Source organism: Anas acuta, chromosome 14 (genome assembly GCF_963932015.1).
Source record: "Anas acuta chromosome 14, bAnaAcu1.1, whole genome shotgun sequence".
In the NCBI taxonomy this organism is placed as follows: domain Eukaryota; kingdom Metazoa; phylum Chordata; class Aves; order Anseriformes; family Anatidae; genus Anas; species Anas acuta.
This window is the reverse complement of record NC_088992.1, coordinates 6,882,524-6,892,742: the sequence shown is the minus strand read 5'-3', so window position 1 is coordinate 6,892,742 and position 10,219 is coordinate 6,882,524. Positions and strand designations below refer to the sequence as shown.

General features: G+C 45.3%; 1 protein-coding gene across 1 annotated transcript in view; it reads right to left on the bottom strand.

The window, feature by feature from the left end:
- Nucleotides 1–419: 419 nt before the first annotated feature.
- GRIA1 (glutamate ionotropic receptor AMPA type subunit 1) overlaps nt 420–10,219 on the bottom strand; it is a 188,098-nt gene continuing 178,298 nt past the window's right edge. Inside the window, exons 16-17 of the mRNA XM_068698473.1 lie at nt 5,735–5,869; nt 420–3,376 (exon numbers count right to left, since the gene is read on the bottom strand). Of these exons, the coding sequence (XP_068554574.1) occupies nt 3,188–3,376; nt 5,735–5,869 (324 nt within the window). The 3' untranslated portion in view covers nt 420–3,187. The remainder of the gene's footprint in view (nt 3,377–5,734; nt 5,870–10,219) is intronic.

The window sequence follows — 10,219 nt, the reverse complement described above, 5'->3', positions numbered from 1 at the left end:
AATATTAGATAGATTCCCAATTTCAACCTGAAGCAGTTTATTTGGCTGCTGTTCACAAGTCAGACACAGCAATAATCAAGGAAATCTTGTTTGATTCAGGTTGGGTAATATTGCCTGAGGGATAACATCATTTTCACTTCCACATATCCAGCACTGGCACAAAATGGCATGGACAGCTATGAAAAATGCATCATGGATCCTTGGTGCTAAAATTCCAGCTGATAGTTTCATTTTTATGTAAATAATAATTACCAGTAAAAATGTTGCTTGAAAAAAGAGAATGTGAAAATAAAAACACTGTTGAGTTTGACAAAGCAAAATCCTTTGCAGTATCGCCAAAAGGAAAAGAAAAAAGAAAGAAAGGAAAATAAAAGAAAAAAGAGTTAAAACAAATATAGATGTTAAATAAAAGATCCAGGTACCAAAGAGCAAAATTTAATGAAAGCCAAAACTGTTAAATATGGATTCCTGTTGAGAAAAAATGTCAATGTCTTTAAGAGTTTTACCGTTACTCTATTTTTAAGAAAAGTGTAGTAAAAATACATATTACAAGTTAACATTTTTCCACGCTTTTGTCCTATTCTTTTTTTTTTTTTTTTTTTTTTTAACCCCACCACCGATGGAAAGCCTTTGAAGACTCCATCTCACATCTTCACGTCACAGGCGGCCAGTCCTAGCACAGGCGCTTCGATGTCTGCCTGCCCGGCTGGGCTCCCCATGCCCTGCCACCACGGTGGCCATGTCTGGAGGAGGACAGGGTGCAGCACCCAGGGGTGCCGTGGCAAGGTCCGGGATGTGGCAAGAGCCGGGGCAAGGGATGCATCCGAGGGCTCTGGGCACGGAAACAGACTAGCTTGAGGGATGTTCCCACGACGCTAGCACTTACACAGAACTGAAGTTAAAAATAAGGACAGAAAAGTGGATTAAAAATAGTGATAACCAACACAAAGTGACCTGAAGAGGTGTTTGGAGCAGCTGATGACAGAACTCATGTTGGGTGATTAGAGATGGAGATCACAAGGGCTTGCAGTAGTGGAGAGAGGAAAGCACATTGGCACACGACATGCTGTGCCTGAGCTTCAGACCTTGATTCTTTGTCTCACTGGTCTCCAAAGTGTTGCAGGACAAGCAGGTAAATGGAACAGATGCTTTGGACCAGGCTGGTGTTAAAGGTGGTAAACATATTGCTCTGCACAGTACACTAATGGAAACTGGCATTCAGGCAGCTTCCAGCTCTATTTACGGACAGCTGTATAGACAGGTCCTCCTTGTAGACCTGTGCCAGTCATTTGCCTGCATCACTTTGTCTTCACTTGCATCCCTTCTTTTCCTGCTCCTCACTTGCTACGTTGCAGGAAAATTAAAAAAAAGAAATAAAGAAAAAAAAAAAAGAAAAAAAAAAGAGAGAGAGTGAGTGAGAAAGGAGTTCCGAATGCTCCACTAGCAGCTCAGTCCCCGGACAGATATTTGTTGAGTCCTGTGAGAAGTTTTGAACTTTATTTGCCATCAGTGATGGACTTGTGAGATGGGACAAGGCCAAGTGGGTTCCCCATGGTCCCTGCCCTACAGATCTTCTCTCACTAGATGCTCCCCTGGGGATCCTTCACTTCTGGGGAGGTGTCTCAGGCTCACCAGGGTGGGAAGCATTTTTCTGTCCATGCCAATGATTCACAGAATGAGTCTTTTGTGCAGTTCTGGAAAACCATCCTTGCCCCTTTGACCTCCGTGCCTGTAGCTGGACTCCCATCTCTCTGCCCAGCAGTGTGGGTTTCTGCAATTCTGAATTTGGTGTCAGCAGCCTGCTCTCCTGGCTTGTGGATGCTTTCCCCTCCCTAAGGATACACAAGCAGGAATCTGCTACTTTTGGCTTTGTACCCAGAGTACAGGCCACAACTTGACAGGAAGGCTGAGTCTGGCCAGCCCTGATGCTATCCAATGTCACAGATGCTAGAATGAAGCTCTTGTAGGGTCTCCTCCTTGGTTTGCTTCAGCTGTTTCTTCCAGGAAGCTATTCTGGCCAACTAGCTAAAAAATGTCCCTTGTAATTAGAAAAATGGCCATAAAGGGATTTCAGAGCAAAAAGTCTGGGATAGTCCCATTGCAGCCCCGTGACTTCTAGCATGTTTTACTGGTTAATAGGCAGCCATCTAGAACTGGATGTCTTGTGATGGTCTATTCCCGGTTCAGGGTGGTTCCCTTACGTGACCACCAAAAAGGGAGCACACACAGAAGCTAAGCAATGAAGAAATGGTTCACAATTGCTTATTAGCCCCCCAATAACCTAGGCAGGAGAGTGGCATGTGAGGGGAATACTGCATTTACCTTTTCTCTTCTATAAACAGCAGCCTACCATGCTCTTAGACCAACCATCTGCTCTAGTATGCCATGCATGATGCTCTCCTCTCCAGGCACACGATCCTTCTCTTGAACCGCCGCTCATCATCTCTGGAAGAATTACCTCTTTGTTGTCAGATTACCTGGGGTTTCCAAACTCACTCATGACTTTGCCCCTGTAAAACAGCCTCATGTTTTTTGTTCAGGTTCTTCTTGTGTCAAGTCCTTCCTGTTGCAGGGAGAGCCATTCGCAGCCCTGTCTGCCTTGTTGCATTAACTCCACACCCTGAGTTCACAACAGAACAACGGAAGGCAGAATCATGATGGAGAAAAGGGGTCAGTGCTGATGCCCTGCAGGGAGTTCGACTTGCCATTCGTTGGATTTTGTTTTTGCTGTTAGTAGCTCAGACGTTATAGTTTGCATCCCGAACTAAACCAGATTAAAGGGCTGAGCAGGGAAAGGGGAAAGGGCTGATGTTACCCTGACACCACAGGAATTAGTAAGAAAAAATATATATATTGCACACACTAAGACTTATTAACAACCAAGTTAAAACAAAATGGCATAGTCCTCATTAGTGTTCCAGTGGTTCTTTGATCAGGGACGGTTCACGAGTCTGTTAAATCCCATTACGCTCTCCTTATTGCAGTACAGACCTGTTTCTGTTCTCCTGCCGGTGGATCTGTTTGCAAAAGAAAAAGGGAAATAGAGTTGATTTCCTCGAGAAGATCCATCCAATTGTCCCTTCTGTCATCATCATTTGTCTTGTTGGTGTTGGGTTTGGTTTTGGCTCTGGAGGGGGTGGAGTTGGGCTGCCCCTGCTCTCACCCAGGCAATGGGTCAAAAGGCCAATTATAATCCCGTAGCTCCCAGGGACATGCCGGTGCTGTGGCTCATGCACGGGATCGTCTGCATGGATTTGGGGAAATCGTGGCTGACCACACGTCCGTTTTCTCCACTGCCTCCTGCTGCAGCCGGCCTGGGAAGGGTTGATGTCCGTATGGCTTCGTTGATTGATTGCTGTGGGATTAAACAAAAACCCTTTTTAGGAAAGACGGGGGGGTCTCCCCCTGTCCTTAGCAATGTTGGAGAAATTACAATATAAACCAGTGTTGTCTTTGTTACTGTTCTCTCCCTCCTTGTCTCCATTCACTCTCACTTTCTGCATGTCTCTACTGCGTCTGATCTGTTAATTCACATTTTCCACATTAAAAATTAAACGTTTCAGCAGTATTTTGGGGTATAAAGCATATGTGCCATATGTAAAAACTATTCAAACCCTACAACATCAGAACAGCCACAGTGGATCATTCTATACACTTCCCCCATAGATATGCTATTGCTACTCCTGTTCTGTTACATGTGGTGGACTCTGACTCACTGCAAGCATATGTTTAACTTTCCTCGTGTGAGAAGCTGAGCATGAGCCTTTGTTTTTGTCTACAGAGATAACTGAGGTAGCCAGAAAATGCAAACCTAATTCAGGAAACCAAATCTCATCTTCCTGTTCCAGATACCGTCCAAAACATTTGCTTTACGAGATCTATGGAAATTGGTTGATTCGAACAACTAAACTAAGAGATGAAGTTCTTTTGGTTTCTTTGCATTCAAGGGCACTCCCGTCCATTTTGATCTGAGATGCCCAGGTGAAGAACATCCACAACAGCTAAATCTGGAAGGGCTATTCCAGCTGAAGCTGTCACTTAGTGGCTCGCCAGGCATGCGGCCACCTCCTGTGCTGGTGGGATCTGCAGCTCGCCCTGGTGTCTGTTGGGCTGGCTGAGCAGAGGAAGGCTTGAGGCCCTGTGGAAGGGGATTTGGGACATCTTTCTGGGCACTGGGCTCCACAGAATGCCCTTGGGGTGGGACCACTGATGGTGGAAGACAAGCTAAGAGACCAAATAACATCAATTAGAAGTAATTCCCATGATGGCTGGTTATAAAATGGCACAATCACTGCAAGCCAACACTGACATGAGCTAGTGGGGCATTTTGGGTAACACAGAGCAGCCAACACCAGGGCAGAATCTCCTTAGGACTAAAGCTATGGAGCTATTGCATAGTGATACTCTTGTCACAGTGTGTTTGTGACATACCTCATTTTACATTGTAGACAGCAATTACAAGTTAGTTCTTTTATACTCAGGGACATTAATTGCATACCTTATTTTACCCCTGAGCTCAGTGTACCTCTCACAGCCTGTAGAATTTTCTGAATCTCAATGGGAAAAGAGCTATTGCACATTTTCAGTGAATGAGAAATGTTATTATTGCTGACAAAACGTTAAGCATGTTGTGAAATGGTGACATTAAACCCAGAGGAATGATTGCTTATTTTCCTTTGATTCTGGGTATGTTTCAGTACCGGGGGAAGTGAAAATCTCTCTAAATTTTATGAAATTTGCTGCATATTTTGTATACTACACTGACTTCCATGCTCATGGGAGAGGTCAAGATGAGGAAGAAATGGGATGCATTACTGTTACAGCACAGATCCTGCTGCACCCTCGTGCAAAACGATGTCTGTGTAAGGGATAACCTCTGCTAGTCATCTGAGTCAAAACACACTTGTTCCATGGATCCTGCATTAAATGTATATTCCCAAGGCTCTCAAATCTAATCCCTCTTGACATGACACTGGAATTTGGGCAGACCAGAATTAGGGCTGAAAAGAATCTCCTGGGTCACAGGAAGTACACTTCTGCAAGAACATGACAGAGTGGAGAAATAAAACATTCCAGGAGATCTCAGGGCCCGATTTCTCTCAAAGAGAATCCATAAATCTGAATTTGGAGACCCCACATCATCCACTACAGGGCATGTACTTATGTACATGGGAGAACATTGTCCAGCTGGGGTTAAAGGCTGGAAATCTGGCAAATGCTCTGAGCATCTATCATTGCTGCCTACCTGCAAATGGTGCCAGCAGGATGCCAGCAGAGGGAACAACAGGATCTGATTCATTACTGCACTACCCCAGTTTTATCTTGCTGTTGACTTTTTTTTTTTTTTTATTGCAGTAAAGGCTATATCACACCAACCCCAACACACTTCATCCATGCTGCACACATTGCCATAGTCTGCTTTCTTTGATTTTAAGGAATGGCAATGTGTTCCTGTTACCATTTGTGCTATGATTTTGCTCTATATCTGGATTTTGAACTAGCATTATGCCACGTCTGATCTTGCATCAGCTACCCACTATGGCCCACTTGAGCCTCTTTTAGCATCCCCTGATGCTTCTATTCCTTTCTAGCAAGTCAAGTGATAAGGTCACTTCATTATCCCTATGTCTTGTCTTTCCACCCATGGTCTGGGCTGCATCCGTCTCTGAAGGCAGCTTTGGAGATGGGGTGGTATCAGAGAGAAGGTGTGAAAGGCCTGGGAATGGGTTGCCACCTTCATCCGCTTTGATTCACTTCTGGACTTGTAACAAAACTCGATTAAGGCAACCAGCATGGCTAGTCCGAGCCCACCGATGAGGATATAGAAAACCCCCGCCACATTGCTGAGACTCAGAGCGCTCGTCTTGTCCTGGAAGAGAAAGGAGAAGGGAGGGAGGGGAGGGCATGTGGGAAGGAGAACAACAAAATTAATATGAGATTGCTCCGGCAGAGACATTGCACAATATAGCAATGCTGGCATTACATCATCTCGCTCTTTAAATGAACATGTGACATTTCTAAGAGCATTTTCAATTTTTAATTTAGTGTCTAGTAAATCTAATGTTTCCCTCACACAAGCAAATAAACATTTTTTCAGCAATGTGACACTTTGTAAAGGTTTGGGATCGCCGTTTTTCAATCATCTAACTTAAAATGCTTATTTACCCAAAATGCCTAGTTTAAATTATTGATTAAAGAAGAAAAAAAAAATGTTCTCCGCCTGTGTGACATTTGCTTGTCCCTGATGTCTCGCCTGAAATAACCCGCTCTCTTGGAAATGCTCATTCTTTCTTTCCTAGATTGTTTCCCCCGCAAATTCTGTTGCTGAGCAACACATCGAAATGACTGGATTTTCTTTTTTTTTTTTTTTTAAATTCCTTTCCTCTCCGATATTGAGGTTGAGGTGACACCTGAGCTGTCCTCATAAACACATCTCATTTCAGTGTAATAAGACAGTTATTTCATATGCAATCAAGACCCGCTGATGCATGTCTAAGCTAATTATTTGGTTCGCACTAAATAGGGCTATTAATGGACTGCTACTCACAGTCAGCATCTATGTTCTGATTTTGCAATGCCTAATGAATGGTCACGGATCTCTGGGGAAGACGAGTCTCGGAGTGACTCATTTCACCATCAGGGAAACTGAGTCCCCACATCCAACCTCCATGTAGCTCTGTGCCACTCTCCAAGCCCCATCCTCCATGCTGACCAGGTAGATTTTTTGGGTCAGGGCTAGGACCAATGCTCATCTCCATGTACCAGGCTTTTTTTTCTAGGTCAGGCTTTCTCTTTATAGTCCAACCAGACTGAGGTGCCCTGATCCATGCTTCTTGTTGCCTTGTTATATCAACTTGCTACCTACTTCCAGCACAGCTTCCCCAGGGCGGGCCTTGTTGGCATGACCAAAGTTTGACCAGCATTGATAGCTCTGCTCACTGGATGATGGATAAAAACTGCATAAAGCTCATTTGAGATGTAGCCATGCAGATAAAGAACAATATTTATGCCCTGTAGACATGTCTTCGGTTGGGAAGGAAGGCTTTATGTAGTTCATGGTGTCTCCTGCTACTCCGTAGACACATGGATGGTTGGGTGGCACAGCCTGTTCCTTGCCCTTCTAGGACAGTTGATTCACTCACTTTCCTCAGCATCTTTTTGGGATGGACAAACTGGAAAAGCAGAAAACTATACTGGAACAGTGTCAAAAAGGTCCAAAACCAATGTGAACGTGGAGGATTTTGAGTCAAGAGCAGTCCATCAGGTACCAACACTGTCTTTCAAGCAAGTGCAGTTTGCCAAAGGATTCTGTCCTGTGGAGAACTAGGATCCGTTGGCAAAAAAGTTGACCTACAAAGCATGAAAACATTTCAGTTTTTAAAATAAAAAGTTCCCATAACAGAACTTGACTTCTTGGAATTTTCTCTTTCTTTCTTTCTTTTTTTTTTTTTTTTTTTTTTTTTTTTTTCTCTCTCTCAATAGGAAGAAAAGAGTGTTGCTGCCAAGAATGATTAAAAAATATTTTTTTAATGCTTCTCCTTCATCTGGTCCAACTGTCTGTGCAGAGCTGTGAAGCCTTCTGCCCAGCTGGAGCATGTGTTGTGGGTTCCAGTGCCATGGGGAGAAACTTTCCAAGCTGAACCCTCTGACGTTTGGTTAGGGGTTTCCTCTGCAGAGTTTTGGTCACTGTAAAAATCTCTGTAAGTGATCTCATTTACCATGCTTCACTGATTGGCGTTGCTGCCAGGAGGTTCACTGCTGTCACTATGTGTGTTACACCGCTGCAGATGTGACGGTCTCCACTGGTGGAGAGCTTTGGTTCCTCTCTTGTGTAACCTTCACATGCTGGTCAGTTTGTAATATTGTCAATTCTTCCTTTGTGCTCTCTGTAGTCAGAGATTTCTGCAAATATAGGCTTAATTTTTGCAGTTTCCATATTTGAAGGATAATTTATCTGGTCTTTTACTATCTGCTGTCATACATTTTTTATTTCCAGGCTTGACTGTACCTCTGTTCACTTATCTCTTTGCAGATTACTGGGAAACACTCATAAGTACCAGCTGAAAAATGTAGGGATTTTTTTTTTTTTTTTAACAAAGATTTAGAAAAACAGATCAATTTCTCTGAGAAAACTGGGTTACACTTCATGTACTCTGCCTCTTCAAAGGCAGTCTGAAGGGGCTGCACCAGCATGAAGGATGGACAAAGCCACCGGAGGTGGGCTGCCCTCCTTGACATCCTAATCTTTAAGCCTGACTCCTTAATGAAAAGTGGCTGATTAGCTCATGTATGAAGGGATGGATGGGGACAAGGACGGAGGTAGAGCTGCCTATCTGTCTGTCTTACTAATAATTTCCAGCTTATACTTTCAGCTTGATTTGATAGAGGGGTGGAGATCTCCAAGATACTAAGGCTCTCCAAGCTGCAGAGAAGCTAAAACCCATTAATGCTCTCGCTTAAATAAATGTATCGACACAAGTAGGCATCAGGAACTCCACATGGATCTTTGAATTGCAGCCACAGATACTTGAAAAAACAGGCTTCGTGGCAATACATGAGTTTAAAGTTTTGTTGGCCACGATATTTTTGTAATTCCACTCCCAGCCTGGGGACAATGGTCCAACAGGGAACTTTTTCAGCCTGCTGCAAGGCCAGGGATTTCTGGCAGCCAGGAAAGGCTGCTGGTTCTTCCTGTCCAGTTTCTTCTCAAAGAAAAGTCAGCACCAAACTGACTGGGAAGTTTGAGGAGACGACCCAAAGCAATTTACTTCACCAGTGTTTCCTACAACTAATTTTAGACCTGCTGTAGTTCACCTGTGTTTGCTTTGTGGCATTATTATTACCATTATTGCTATCTTGGACAATTGGGACTGGACTGAAAGTTTTCTCTTCCAGCAGCAGAGAAGGCCAAGGAAAGCACAGCAAGGCACAGCAGTGAGCAAGCCTGCTGGGATTGGGAGAGCAGCTGCATTTAACCTCTGCACCACAGTCAGGTTTCTCCCTGTGAGTCCCTGTTGCAGGAAGCCAAGGAGATGGGCAGCTGCAGCAGGGCACCGAGGAATGCTTTGGGGACACCGCCGATGACACAGCCTGGTATGAGCGAGGCTAGGAAGTGAAATTGTTCCCATGGTGTTGCTTGATTTTTTGCTTGTCCTCTCCTTTTCTTTGCTTCCTCTCCTCTCCCAGCAGGACGTACGGAGAGGTTCTCTGGGTGGGAGCAGCATCTCGTTGCTTCCATTGACCTGGGGCACGTGAAGGGTAGGAGATGGTGCACGCCACACCGAGGCTTTGTCTCCTGTTTTGTGCAAGCTCCTGCCCTAATGGCATTCATAATCATGAGGTCCCAAATGGTGCTAGCTGCCTGAACGGACCCTCCCCTCCGCTCTGCTCGGGCTCTGACACCAGCTGCTCTCCCGTCGAGCTGCCCATCACCGAGCCAGCTTGTCAGTGGGAGTGTAAATGTCACCGCTCGTCTCCCGCAGCGGCACAGCGTTGACGTGGGGGTAAGATTGGCAGGTGAAAAGAGAAAGAAAAACCCAGCTTTCCGAAAGAGCGGCCTTGTTGCCACAGCAACCAGGCACCTTCCCGTCTGTTCCTCTCAAACGTGGCACCGTGTCCGTCATCCTCTTTGTCATTATTTATCCTCCTCGGCTGAAGGCCATATTTCCCCAGTTTCACACTGGGGCTGCTCCCTTCCTTTACCCGGCCCCACCAGAGCCCATTGGCAGCACGAGGCGATGGCACCATGAGCCGTTGTGGTCTCCATAGAAGGTCTGTCCTTAGAGCACGTAGCTCCAGAGGTCGGTGAGCATCTACACCAAGCGCCAGCCCACCTTTACTGGGGCAAGCCCTGAAGCTCAGCAGTGAAGGACACAGCACTGGCCATCGAGTCCAAGTGCTGTCAGGGGTCTGTAGGGGCAGGGTCTGAGCACATGCATGGCCAGCCAGGGGTTAGGCTGCCCAACATGAAAAGACACCCTTGGTGTGAGAAGCAACTAATTCCATGCAAAGCAGGGGAAGGCTGTAGTGGGCTTTGATCCCTATTGATTTTTTACCAAAAGCCCAATTCTTTCAACTGGAGGTGTGGGAGATCCCTGTGGCTTTGATAAAGGTCCTTTTGAGGCAAAAAGCTGTATGGCTGCCCCTGCAAGCAGGTCGCACCTTGCCCTCCTGGTGTGGAAAGAATCCTCTTTCCTCCCATTGCCTTGAAAAAGACCCC